Consider the following 14,673-nt stretch of genomic DNA (forward strand, 5'->3'; position numbering starts at 1 on the left):
CAGCGCCCGATCTCGTTCTATCTTCCCCTCATACTGGCACTCGTCAGCGGGGGTTGTCTCCCCCTCCTCCCTTTCTGGGGGAAAGGCGCTTCTCGGATGGCTCGGTGGGCTCTCAAAATATGGTGCTTTATTGTTGCGGCCCGAGCTGGGGGACGGAGCTACGCTCACGCACGTCTTCCTGGCTCGGCCGCCATCTTGGATTCCTTTTGCCACGATTTTAACATATGGAACCGTATATAGTTTATACGTGCCTTTAGTAGTCGAGCTCAATGCATCAGTGTTAAATACGTAGGTTATTTGTGTACTTATGTGGACAATTTTCTGTATGTGATCTGTACTTAACACCTAGCTCCTGTCCTCCTCAGTCCAAGCCTTACTGGTCAGTCTGGTAACCAAGTCACGGTTTGACTTTCATGGGACACCTTTGCAGGTCCAGGTTGGCTGGCTTCTGAGATCCCTACACCAGAGGTGGTTTGGAAAAAACCTCCTTATACAGAGCGAGATAAGCAAACAGTTTGAGCAAGTCTGTGTGGAGCAATTGTTAGTGGTGCAGTTCGGGCACGTCTCTGGTAGAGACCGATTTATGGTGAGGTTTGAGTCCTACTTAATGCTGGTGGGTGCGATTGGGCCGCAGTTCGAAGCAGACTGCAGATCATGTTGTTGGTGTAGTTTACAGTGGGAAAGTTGGGGTACGGTATGAATCCAACCGTTGCAGGGTGAATGTAGTCCTGTGGTCTGAGGCAGCCTCTGGAGGTAGAAGGGGGCGTGATATATTAAGGAGTGCGATTTGAACCCATGTTCTGTGTTGGTTCGAGTTTGTATGCAATTTGAAGCAGACTCAGTGTAATCTTGTTTGTTGGCTTGAAGTTGTGGTATACGCATTGTTCCAGATACGTTTTTAAAGTGTGAGTATTTTTTTTAAGTTAGGAGGAAAATTATTTTTTAGGTAGTTAAAAAGTAATTCCCTCAAGCAAGTAAAAATGTTAAAGAAACATTTTGTAATAGATATTTCTTTGCACCAAGTTATTATCGTACATTAAAATTTACCTGTTTACCTCTTAAAATCAGGCAGTGAGAATAGAATCTCTGCCTGTGGCGTTACCATACTACTGGGCCAAACATATCCGTGGGGCTGCGTGGACGAAGGTAGCTGGGCAGGCGTCTCCTTGTTTCCGTTTTTTTTTGGGGAGTTATTTTACTCCATATTTTTATTTTTTGGGAGTATTTGCATATTTTCAGAGTGTAAAGGTGGCTGATACACCCACGGCCGCCCTTAGGGCAGGACCGGCCACCCACCCGCCAGCTCCGCGGCAGGCGCCCTGTTGAAATGAAATGTGCCCAAATAACGTATAGGGTGCATTAAAAAATGTGGCAACAACCGCATAACCAGGGATGCGCAGGGGGTGGAGGGGGTGCTTCATTTTACTTTGCTGCCTTGGGTGCTGCCACATCTAAGGCTGGCCCTAAATACACCCCTTATCTGTGTGTGAAAGATTTAAATCCAACGATGTATTCGATTGTTTTACCCCGGTTGTATGTGTCTTTCAAACACTTCTCCTTGTCTCCAGGCAGGTTCTGTGGGGACAAAGTGCCGGAGCCCATCATCTCCACGGATAGCCGGCTCTGGATCGAGTTCCGCAGCAGCAGTAACTGGGTTGGCAAGGGCTTCTTCGCAGTCTACGAAGGTAATGGAGGTTCGACTGGTAACGAGTAAAAGAGGGATGGGGAGGGAATCTTAATCCTGTGCTCCCATTTAAAATAAATACATAAAATACAAGAATCAGTAAGGGGAAGGGCAGGGCAAGTGTTGGGGGCTGTGTAGTGAGTGTAGGAGCTGCAACTGTCCATTTTAACGACGTGCTTCTGTGAAGGCTTAACACATCCCTTAAATTACCAGAAATGTGTCCTTAAATTATCGTGAAACTCTACTGCTTTAAGTAGCATTATGCAAGTGGCATTACCATTTCATTAAAAGACTAAATACTGTTTCACTTAGAAATTACTAATGTGCAATCTATATATGTGTATATATAGATGTGGCGAAAAAGAGGAGAAGGGCGCACTCCAGTTCCCTTCACAATTAACCTACTCAGCTACTGGTGTTCTCCTACCGGTTTCTGCGCTCTTCACATCAGGGAGGCAGTCTTAGCTTGCAGCTCACAGCAAGTGCAGGTGTTAACAATCAGTGATGCTTCTGCTGCAAGGACTTCTGGTAGCTGTAGACATCAAGTTTGCAAGGAACAAGCTCACAGCCAATCCCACAGTGGGGAAAGCGGGGAGGGCGGGGGAGTAGCCCACAGTGAGGCACTCCAAAGCAGGGCATGTGCAGCCCCTTTTAGATTTTGAAGATTCCACCCTTCAAAAATCCAGGAAATATGATGAAAAAGAGGAGAGGGGCGCACTCCAGTTCCCTGCACAGTTAACCTACTCAGCCACTGGTGGTGTTCTCCTACCGGTTTCTGTGCTCTTCACATCAGGGAGGCAGTCTTAGCTTGCAGTTCACAGCCAGTGCCGGTGTTAACAATCAATGATGATTCTGCTGCAAGGACTTCTGGTAGCTGTAGTCATCAGGGTTGCAAAGAACAAGCTCACACCCTCCTCCTGTTTCTGAGTAAAGTCATCAGCAGCATACACCCCTTTCACCAAAGGAGCCCATGGTTTTTAACCGTGCAGCTCCTTAAATGAAATGGCTGCCTGCTGCGTCTGAGCTGGGGTGCACTGGTGTTATACCTTTGGTGTGCCCATCCCCTCTTTTTGTGGGCTGGGGGCACCAAAGGTGGTAATGCAGTGCGACTCAGCTCCCCTGCTTACACCATCCCCCAGCACCCCCTCTCGTTGGGAGTGTGGCCTAAGTACAAATGTACTTAGGCCAGCCCCCTGACAGCCCCCACCCCCATGAATTTAGTATGTCACTTAAAGCACTGGTACTACAATTTGTTCACCAAACCTAAAGCGAAGTGCTGCGATGGGAGTATAAGTAACTAGATGCCAGTACTATGAGTACTCCCATCTTTGTGAGAGTAGGCGCAATAGGAAAAACTATAGGCGACATAAGCAAGGGGGCACAAACAGTTTAACCTCACAGCTCAGGAGTTTAAGCCTTACATGCCGTTTACACCAAATAGCCTTTCCAGGTTCCAACTAAACCCAAAGCAGTGAGCTTAGCTACCTGCAGCTTATTATGAATACACAATCTGAAACACACAAAGATTATACACATTACATGTATGAAGTCTACTATGGATTATATGCATAAAGCAAAGGACATTAGGCCAACTAATCAGACCCTCCTTAGTGTGTGCCTTCCCATGGACTGGACTGTTTATGTTTATTATGTTTATTAAGTTTATATAGCGCTTTAATCCAAAGCGCTTTACAATATAATAACGAGATAAAATAATGGAAGAAGCAAGTAAACACTCATGAGACAAACCAGCGAATCAATATGTAGAACAGTTGCCTTGGATATTGGAGGTGAGGGAAAGTTGAGGAGGGGAGAGGGGATAGTGAAGGAAAGGGGAGCAAGATTCAATTATGTGATATACGGTCAAGTGTATGTTAGAGGAAGGGAAGGTAAGGTATGGGGACAGGGGAGAAGGAGTAGAGAAGGTAGGTGATCAAGGGGGGGAATGAAGGGCTTGGAAGGAGGTGTATGTGGGTTGCCAGACATTTGGTCGAAAAAAATTGGTCGACCAGACAAATGGTCGAACCAATTTGGTCGAAAACCAAATGGTCGAATTTTTTTTTTTTTTTCACTCCTTTTTTTTTTTTTTTTTTTTTTTGGGGGGGTCCCCCCCCAACCCCCTTTTTTTCTAAAAAAAACCCTTTTTTTTTAAAACGAAAACCCGAAAAATAAATATATAATAAAAAAAAAAATTCGACCATTTGGTTTTCGACCAAATTGCGTCGACCAAATGTCATTCGACCAGTTTTTCCTCGACCAAATGACTGGACACCGTGTATGTGGGGATGGAGCGGATAGAGAGAGGTAAGGAGTTCCAGTGTAGGGGGGCCAAGAGCTGAAAGGAACAGAAGTGAGAAGAGGCACAAGGTGACGGGGGCACAGTGAGTAAAAAGAGGTTAGCAGAGCGGAGAGAACGAAAGGGAGTGTAGAAAGAGAGGAGAGAAGAGAGATGGGGGGGAGCACCCCATTCTCAGTAGAGGGGCTCACATTATTGGCTAATAATCAAGGGTACATTAGCAAAGTGGATAGTTCAAGGAATACATTTTAGGACAGATTTTCCTGTTTGTTTTCTTTCAGCCTCATTATTTTGGAACACCCAGCATATTTTCTAGATGTTTTTGCTTTTTCCTTACCATTTAGGGTCTGAACCTGTCAAGAGGGATAGGGGGTTGGCAAAGGAACCCCAAGCTGGCGTGAGGGAGTTGACCGAGTCCTCTGGCTCTGGTTCCTCACTGTGTGGCGCTATGTATGTACCTCAGTACCTCTGTCGCAATGCCCATCTGCCTCTGTCCTGGCCAGGCTTCTGTCAGGTGGCTCACATGAGACTTCAGTTACCAGCATGCACCAGACATCTCAGACCCCTGGGGTAGATAATGTTTCCTGGGTTACAGACCATCCAAAAAACAAGTACTACAATGCACCTGTGCCCAACAGACCAGATCTGCCCCTTAACGGCAAAACTGACCAGTTACCCAACTGTTAATGGGATACGCTTTCCAATTCAGGAGCCGAATGGGGGACTAAAAACCAAGTACTAACTGTTGGAGCGGGCTTGGAGCTAGAATTCCATGGCACACCCTTAGGGGAAGTCCAGGGAACCCTCCTTAAAGAATTTGTGGACATTAACATGATTGATACCAAAGAGAATCGGAGAACGCCCCCAGTGATCGCATGTCTGGCTGGGAGGAACTGGAGACTGCAAAAGGACCAGGGCTAAAGTGCCTTATGAAGGCGTCATGGGGAAATCCTAGCCCACATGGGAGCAGTTGGTTGTAGTTTAGACAGAGTGGCCAGTAAAGTAGCTGACTCAGCCAATGGGAGTGGAGAGAAGCTTCCAGACAGGTAGGGGAGGGATATAAAAAGACAGCGCAGTCAGTCTGCAAAGAGAGGTGTTTGGGAGAAATTGGAGGAAGACCAAGCAACCAGGGAGGAGGTGCGCAGCAGATGAAAGAGGACTTGGAGGAGACTGTTGGAGTGTTTGGAAAGAATGAATGAAGGTAAGGTGTTTGGACTGCCAATGTGTCTCTTTGTGAGTGAGAGAGGGGAACGTTAGAGGGAGGAGGGGGGAAGGAGAATAGTGGTAGTGTTGAGCGGAGCGAGAGTCTGAAGGAAGCTGATAAGATCAAGGGGAGCTGGAGAATGGAGACCATAGTAGAGAGCGAAAAACACTAGGAGATGAAATACAGGGAGGGTAGAGTCCAATAGGGAGCTGGGAGGTAGAAGGGGGACGAGGGGGTACAAAAATAACAACAAAAATCTGTAGTCCATGGTGAGCTAGAGAGACCGGTATGACGGTGGAGTACAGAGTAGAAAGGCACATGAAGAGAGGAGAAAGACACAGGGGGAGAAGAGTGGAATATTTTTTTAGGGACGGTCGGTCATCAGGAGGAAAGGCACACCCATGGCAATCAGACTACCCCACTGGGTCACCTAGGACGCCCTTGGGGGAGGTAGATGGACAAGGGCACCGTCTTGAGGCCTTCTAATAGTGGGGCTCTCCTAGACGAGATGGGTTTTTTGGCTTGAGAGAATGTGTTCTGTCATCAGAACTGGTTGACTAGGGATCCCTGAGATAGGGAGGTGGGAACACCCCTTCAAGGGAAAGGTTACAGGATCCCCCCTAGTCCTGGCTCCCAATGACCATTTTTTAAAAATATATATAGTTTTATAATAAAATTGGAAAACCTATCTTTGTCACATGGCTTATTGACAGTTTCACAAAACATTACTAAATTGATGTTCGTGCTAGACCAGACTCTTTGGCCAGGCAGGCAGTGTTAAAAAATGTATTTCAAACTGTAGTAGCCACACACCCACCTCCCTTAATCAGCTGGTTGGTATTCTATGTGCATTTTGCGAATCTAAAACTGAATTATGCTGCAAAAGAGACAGTATATTTGTCGCCTGCCTCTATTTCAGTTTCCCATCTCACCTCTCGGTGAGGTTGGCACGTTTTAAAATAAGCAAGTTCATATATTGATAAGTTCCATAAGGGCTAAATATGCTAAACATTGTCTAAAGAAAAATAGTTCATTTAGCAATTATTAATTTTTAATATATGCACGGAAAAAGCTTTTCATATGTGGTGCCCCTTTAGAAAAAAGGGTAAAGTTACAACCTAATAAATGCTTTTCAAAATGGGGCAAGAGTTAGAAGAAGATAAATCCAAAGTAGGCATAAAAATACAATTTGACCACATACACACTCAGGACCAAGAAGGGATGCTCACCACGTCTTACTGGTGTCTAGTTAGAAATACACCCTTTAGATTTCATAAGCAAGTTCTAATATTCTTGGCAAATCGCTAGATGGCAGTCTATGCAGGTCATGCTAATTTAAAACTGAGACAAGCAAGACTACCAGAGGGAGCAGGCAAGATGGCAGCCTGAGTCTAATGTTCGATCGGGCTCAGCCCACCACCCTGGCCTGAAGTTGGTATTTGAGCCATATGAAGACAAAAGGCAGCAGAATTCCCCACTAATATCCCCAAGGATCAATCTGGCCAGGTGAGTGCCCTAGGGTACAGAGGCAGACGAGCAGTTGACCTTCAGGAGGAACTCGGCCAGAGAACAGATGTCAGTATGGAGCCGTTGCACTGTGTGAGAGTGCAGTGGGTGGCTCGCCTTCCCCAGGTGTCTGCATGGCACACAGAGCTGGGCAGACCTGACCCAAGTAAGCGAGGGGGCATTGGCCCCAGTGGTGGACACCCAGATCCTTGAGCGAGGTAGCCCAGAACCAGCCCTGAGGAGCCCGGGCCAGGAGAAGGCTGTGACTGTGGGCTGTTGACATGGGGCAGGCAACCCACACTCCCACAAAACTGGGACCAGAGCCAAGTACTGGTCACGGACCCTTCTCCTGGAAGTGGTGTAGAGACTTCTGTGTACAGTAATCAAAGGGGGAGTTGTGTTCGGGGCTGTGAAGTGCCCATTCTGGAGAAAACCCCCAGTGCAGATGGAGCAGGATAAAGGAGGGGGCCAGCACACTGGGTGAGCTTGGACCCCCACAAGCCCAGACCTGGTGTCAGCGGCCCTGGCCCTTGAGTTTAGAATGGAGGTCAAGGGCTGGGGATGCTGACAGAACCCCAAAGAAAATGAAGTGGGCCCTCCTGGCCAGTGAGGCTACAGTACGAGCAGTGCGATGGGCTCTTTGATGTGGAGCTGAGCTCCGAAGCCCCATCTCATGTGAAACAAGCTAGAGGAAGAAGGAAAAGCAAAACTAGTTGAACAGGCAGATATCACCCATGCCACAGACCTTGGCCAGACAAGGTGGGGCCAATTATGACACCTGATTGCATTGTTGGTGCCTTATGCTGCCAAAGTAGAGCGAGGATTCTTGGACTAGGTGACCTTGGAGGAGGGTGCAACAGTGAGGCGTAAGATGGAAACAGATTGAAACCAACAACGTTTAAACCTGGTGGTGAGAAGGATCCCTCCATCTGTTGCACATTGGCTTGGATCTCTCATGGCACCCCAATCCTCTTCCATCTGACCATTGGTAAACAGATGAAGAATGTGAGGTACAGTGTGGGTTCATGGGTAGAAGGCCCATAAAGGCTGACTGGTTAACAGTTGGCACGAAGGACAGTTCCTTCTTGGTGCATGGAGCGAAGTTATGGTGGGAGGGGACTGCCAAAGGAGGCTCTGCTCATCCACCTGCAGCAGTAGCAGACTGCCCCCACTGGCTCCTACAACATGTAGTGAATCAGGTGTCGCTCTACAGTAAGGGACCCCAAGACTGGTCCAAGCATAGCTCAGGCTGTCTTCAGACATTGGGCCTCATTACGGGTCCGGCGGAAACCCTGCGTTGCTGCCTGACCTGTAAAAAATTACCAGCGCCTGACTTTCCGGTACCATCGGGCTGTTACATGTCTGGCGGGAGGGCTGTCAGGCGCTGGTACATTTGTAAATCCCCATTCCCATAGAGTCCTATAGGACTCTATGGGAGTGGGGACACGGGAGCACCAGCAGCGTTGTCACGGGAACAACGCCACCATTGCTAAGTCTGCCCACCATGGCCGCTGCGCCCGGCAGGGTCAGACCTGTCGGGTACAGCAGCCCTGGCAGGTAGACATTGTGTTTTCCAGTCCGGAAACAAGGGTGGGCCCCACCCCCGTGGCCAGTCCTATCCTCCCATGCGTTACCATGAAGAAGGGTTTAAAGGAATTCCGTCAGAGATATAGTCACTCCGAAGTGACATCTATGCTTCTCTACATAAGTTAAGGTGTGGGTGGATAAAGTTAAGAACAAAATCGAAGCTTTGGGAAATAACCAACTCTCCTCAGAAATTATAGAAATTGAAATACGATGACCCTTAAGCAAAATGACATGGAAAACATGAAGAGGTGTTGTAATCTCCATGTTCTTGTAGTTTCAAAGGAAGGAGTCTCCACATGACACTGAGGAAGTAGTTTATCAACTTGCTGTTCAAAGGGGAGGGGAGGGACGGGAGGGGAGGAAATGTTGTGGATATCTGAGATGACGTAGGTGGAGGTTCACCTAAAGGCCTGAAATCAATAATGGTGAAGACCTACTACTATTGCGAAAATCCTAAATACTTGACAAGATTAAGAAATTATGGGAGATCTAATCCAATGGCTTGGAGGTCAGGGTCATCTAGGGATCTCTCTGCAGTTACTCTGATGAAGTAAACGTAATGCAAGCTTCCAACTTCCTGGTTGTCCGATAGAAACATACATTACAGGTTTTTCATTTCCACTGATATTTAAAAGAAAAGGGTGAGATTACAGAATCGCAAGTCAGGAGGAAGCAGAGCAGTATGGTATGGGGATGGCAAGTCCACCAGAAGGCAAAGTGTAGGGGTCCAGGAGAGCAGTGCCGAACTGGTGGCTTAGATGTTGCCTCTCTGGCTCAAGGAACATCCATAAATTGTACCCTCCTTGGTCAGACAAAACCTGAGGGACTTGATGTTTCTTTGTACACTAAAACTATTGTGGTTCTGGGTGGTTCCTTGGGGGCATATACCCATGATAAATGGGACTTTATTCCTTTTTGCTGGCAAGGGATCGATTTTGTTGGAGAAAAGTACAATGTGTGGAACATATAGTAAACTGGGGGTTTAATGAAAGGTGTAGACTTCTAGTGTGTTGGGCTGGAATATTGGGACTAGGCTCGTGAAGTTTTTTTTCTGGTGGCTTTAACTAGGGCATCTTGGTGCCTTAGCAAGGTATGGGAGAGGGGTGGGCGGGTCACTTCTTCCTCTTGCCAATTTTTCCTTGATTATTTTTCCCCTATTTACTGTGCTTCACTGTCTTTGGGATGGAGACCACAAGGGTTCTGTATGAAAGTTGCCATTAAGAATGGGTATGTAGAACATTTCCACAGAAGGGGAGACATGTACAAGGGGGAAATCCAAGATATGCAGTGACTGACAATAAGAGGTTTGAAGGCTTGAGTGTAGCCACGTTGAATGTTAAAGGCATTAACTCCACAGCTAAAAGGCCCTGTTGGCAAGGGAATTCGAGGCAACATTTTGACAAATTGCTGTTACTTGAAACCAAATATAGAAGGGAGATGAATACAGAATCGGGTGAGGACAGATTAGGCAGAAGTGAAGGGGATGTGTAGGGATATTTTTACGGAAATTACTAGTTTGCATTACAAGCAATAAAGAGAGCCACACCAGGTAGGCTGCTAATAAGAACATGGAAGATAAAAAAAGTCCTCACAGTGGGGGTGGTTTATGGTCCAAAACCGGGGCAGGCCATCTTTTGTGGTGAGGTACTTAACACACTTTTAAGATGGAAGGATGGTGTTCTAGTATGTGAGGGTGACTTGACAGTGAACCCGGGTCACAATTGGCTTCCTCTTGGGAGTACCAAATCCCAAACCATACGTATGGGAGAAGACAGCCTGGATTTCAACCTAGACAACTGCTTTCTTGTAGATGTATGGGAAGTAAAGAATCCGGAGACCAAGGGTTATACCTTTTTTCTCATCCACACAAAACATTCACAAGTTTTGATAACTTGATGATGAAATGGGGACAGGAGCATAGGATACTCTGCTCATCGGTACAGTAAGTGGAACGGTCCCTTCATAACATGGTGCTTATAAGTGTAGATGTAAGAATTCTCAGACTCGGAGAAAAGATGGATTTGCAATGACTTATTGTTTACAGGTCCACGTTTTGGGGAGGCTATGGAGAAGGACGTAGAGGCTTTCGGATTAACAAAACTGGGCAGGAGGTTCCCTTGCAAGAGGTATAGGAGGCAATAAAGGCAACTCTTCGGGAGACTAGTATGTTTGCAGAGGGATCTCAGAAAAGGAGAACTTGAAGTACTGGAGAGGCATTTGGTGGGGGGGATTCACAAGCTGGTGGCATCTGTGCAAAATGGCAGTTTGGGGAGCGAGGATACCTTCCTGATATTTCTGGGGTGCAAAGCAAGAATTAGGGAACCTCCTTAATAGATGGGGTATTTAGAAAGCTGAGAAGCTTAAATCAAATGTACTATGAAAAGGGTGACGAGGCTCACACTCTGCCTTAGAAAGCGGAGTCCCAACCATCTGAGGTCGCGGATAAAGTTGCTAAGTTTTGCAATGCCCTTTATGCAGAAAAAAAACAAAGCTACTGTGCCTGAGAGGTAATGTCTGCCTAGCCACTCTCCCATCTCTCACAAGAGGAAGCCATTGTATTAGGGGCACCTATATCACTACAAGAGGTCTTGGAAGTGATAAAGGCACCAAGGTGGGTCACCGGTCAGGGACAGGATCGCTTAACAATGGCCTTGTATAAGAAAGATGTGAGCACTCTGACCACTTTCCTAACAAAGCTTTTAAAAAATGTATTGAGTTGGGGGCACCTTCCCAAATCGATCACTTAGGCCATGATAGTTGATATAACAAACAAAGCAACAATCATAACAAATGTGGTTCATATAAATCCATTTTGTTACTAAGCAGAGATGCAAAGATCTTTGCTAGGGTAATCGCTGGATGGTTGGATAGAGAGGAGGAGCATTGGGACCAGTTGGGTTTCGTCTGGGGAGATGAGGGGCAGATATAAAGACCCTGAATTTGATAGTGGCATAGGGGGCTGGGGGGAGACCGTGTCATGTTGTCTTTTGATTTGAGAAATTAACCCAGCATTTGACCAGGTTAACTGAGTTTATTTTCAAGGTTTTAGGTCAAATGAGGCTCAAAAGTGGAGGTTTATGGAGAATCGGCACTGTTTACGCGATTCTGAGTGCCTGAGTGGTGGTAAATGGAATTATGTAAGAAGAAAAGACACCACCGATTTTCAAACGGTATTCTATTATTATCAAGGAAAGGTGCAGGTCAAAAACCACTATACACCAGTGGTAATAAATCACAACAGAAAAAAGGCTGGGGAGCACATCCTCAGTCCAGACTACACACTAAATAGCATACAGAATGCTAATTCATTCATACAATGTATTATAATGCAATTTCACATAATTCCAACAAGACACAAATCAATTTTCACCATTTTTATCCAGCAAGATCCAGACAGTTGTTGTTTGAAGACAGATGGTGTCTATATTTGCAAAAGTGCCTAGCCACTGCAGAATTAATGTTGCTAGTTCTCAGATTAGATCTACGTTCATTCCACCTGGTCTTTGCATTCCTGGTGGTTTGCCCAAAAACAGGGTTGCTTTTCGGTATGATCTTTTAATCCATAAGCAAGGTATGTGGATAACTTGTATTTCTAGCACTAGATGTATTTACCAATGTGATATTGGACATGTTGTTGAGATTCTCTTGCAATTTTGTTTCGTTGGTGGTTTCTTCTTTTCTTTAGATGCACTGTAATTGACTACATAAACGGGTAGAGTCACATTTTCTTTGTACTGTTTATCTTGTTTTTGATTTGGGGAGATGATGGACTTGTTTTGACTGTAATGTACACATGGAGTGTGTTGAGTGTTGCTGGTGTTGGGGGCAACACTTTCTCCTTTGCTACTGGATTCTGCCCTTTGTTTCTACCTGTAAGGAGGAGGAGCCCGCCAACTTTAAAACATCATTTAGGAGCGGAGTGTGTTGCGTGCCACTAGTGTTGGCGGTGGTGGCAGCAGCAGGAGACCCACTCTGTAGTTACTGCCATCAATAAGTCTTACATACTGTGAGAGCCGCTGTCCAGAGCGTTTCCAAGTCAAATTCACAGGTTATATTTCGGTATGACATTGCATTTCTGAGCAGCAAATCCTCTCGGACTGCTTCCCTCTCCCGCTTGTCCTCGATTTCCCTCTGCCTCATTTGCTGCACTTACTATTTCCAACTGATGCATGGGAAAACGATTAGTAAAGCAGCTGGGAAACGTCTACTCAAACCCCAAAATAATATGCCAGCATATGCAGATGCACTGGTATCTAGTCATAGCATCGACTTCCTTACCATCTAAAAAAAGCATCGGAAAAAAAGCATCTAATGCAGTTTTTTTAAAGGTAAAGGGTCTTTTTTAATTGCATTGGGTTTTTAAAGGATAAAAAAGGGGGGTTGAGGGGGACCCCCCATTAAAAAAAAAAAAGAAAAATATGCATTCATTGCTTTTTTCCTGATACTTTTTTTTAGATGGTAAGGCTTTCGAGGCTTTGGCATTCGATGCTATGACTATAAACCAGGTGCACTTAATCCATTAAAAGCCACATGTAACAGATGTGGGAACTCAACTGGCTGTGGATGAGCTAGACCGTAATACAAACCGTTGTACCATTCGTGCATTTTTTCATCGTGAAACCGGGCCCAGTACGGAGGAACAATTACGTGATCAGGCAGTTCACGAGGACCCTTCTGCACTTCCCTCAGATCAAACTTGCACTGACTTTAGCAGCATCGATAGCAACTCGTTGCTCGAGTTATGTTCTACTCTACACGCATCATTGCAGCCCGGTTTTGTGCTAGTGCAAACTGCACTGGAGCTTGTAATCTCTCCAGTTACCGCCATGCCCGCCTAATATGCACTCCTTGGTGTCTCCACGCATTGATCCTGCAGTAATCGTCGACCAGCGATCTGTTACTGTTTCATCGCCAAGACTATCATCTAACCCGGAGCTGTACCCCACAGTCCGAGGGAACTGATCTTTGTGAAGCAACCAGAATATCAAACGCTAACTCAAATGGACACAACAATACGGGAAATACCGACAACAGTGGTCCACTGCAGTTTGCAGTCAAAATATTATTAGAACTTTGTGGCACGATCCTTCAAGAACTGAACCTGCAAAGCGCCATTTTTGACTCTGTAGCTGAGCATGTGAAAGCAAACTCTGTTGGAGAGGTTAGAATCCCGTCTGTGGTGGACTAGGCCAAAGCTAAGCCCCATGGGGCTGCTAATTACAAAATAGCTACAGCTGTGCACCCAGAATCGGCAAAGAATAATTGTGTCAGTGATCAGTCGGCACGTTTAGAGGACCATGACCCTGTTGAAATGTCTACTATTTTCCAAACTAGAAAACAGAGACTGGCTAAACGTAGACTCCAAGCACAAAAGAAACTTAACAAACCCAAACTGGCAGAACTACTTCCCACCATTAGTTTGTGCCAAGAGGAACCCTTAAAATGCCACTTTAGACTAAAGTCCTGCCCCAAGACACGGAAATCAAGGAAGAAGGAATAGACTCCCGAGTCGATCACAAAGGCACTGTGGGATATTGACCAGTTGGTTGTTAAAGGACAAAAAGTCTGTTTATTTAACTGAAATATCCTCTGTCGGCACTGTAATCTCATGCAAACTCTTGCCAGGTGCTGCGAGTAAACCTACTGGTGCCTTAGCAGACAGGGCAATAGTGTGCAAGAACCCCAACCGGGTTCAAATCACTAGCAATCCCAAGGAAACCTTAACTACTATCCCTGAGGACCAACTCTTTGTTGATCCTTTAAAGATTACAATTACAATGGCCTGCCCTGGTAAATCGCAGAAATGTGATCAATCGTGGTGAGCTCATCTGCATTCTGCATAGGATACCTCACTTAAGAGTGAACTCGACCGATTTTGATTTTGTTGAACCCTTGCAAAAAGTAGATGGTAAGACATCTCGTATAAATTGTGCATTGCCTGAAATTTCCCAATTAGTACGAGCTTAGAAGCCTATGTTTAAAAGCATGGGCTACACATTAGAACTGAAGAGGGGCCTGTCAGGTGCTGTGTGAAATGTAAGGAGTGTCTTAATACAAATATGTACGGAAGACCAACAGCCACAATCCCCCTTCCGCCTGTTAATCTTGAAAATGAAAGGGGTTGTGCATGGCTGAAGGGTATTCTCTGCGAGTCTCGAGCCCAAGTGAAATATTTATGTAGCTTGTTGGAATACTATAAGTAATTTGCACTTGTTGGGACAAAGTGGATCTGTTAAGCTGCTAACACAGTACGCTGTTATACTGCTCCGGGAGACATGGTTGATAGTGCCAATAGTGATAGATGGTTTCCATGTTTACAATGTCCTAGCTGATAAAGGATCGGGGGGAGGAGACCTTTTGGAGGCCTTTTAATTGGTGTCTCTAACGTCTTTAAAT

At 45.8% G+C, this 14,673-nt stretch overlaps 1 protein-coding gene across 2 annotated transcripts in view; it reads left to right on the forward strand.

Moving 5' to 3' along the window:
- Positions 1–14,673, forward strand: part of BMP1 (bone morphogenetic protein 1) — a 984,430-nt gene that overhangs the window by 494,539 nt on the left and 475,218 nt on the right. For both annotated transcript variants that reach the window (XM_069617748.1, XM_069617749.1), the window contains exon 10: positions 1,569–1,685. In XM_069617748.1, coding sequence (XP_069473849.1) covers positions 1,569–1,685 — 117 coding nt within the window. The remainder of the gene's footprint in view (positions 1–1,568; positions 1,686–14,673) is intronic.

This window comes from Ambystoma mexicanum, chromosome 10 (assembly GCF_040938575.1).
Source record: "Ambystoma mexicanum isolate Mex_15411 chromosome 10, UKY_AmexF1_1, whole genome shotgun sequence".
Lineage (NCBI taxonomy): Eukaryota > Metazoa > Chordata > Amphibia > Caudata > Ambystomatidae > Ambystoma > Ambystoma mexicanum.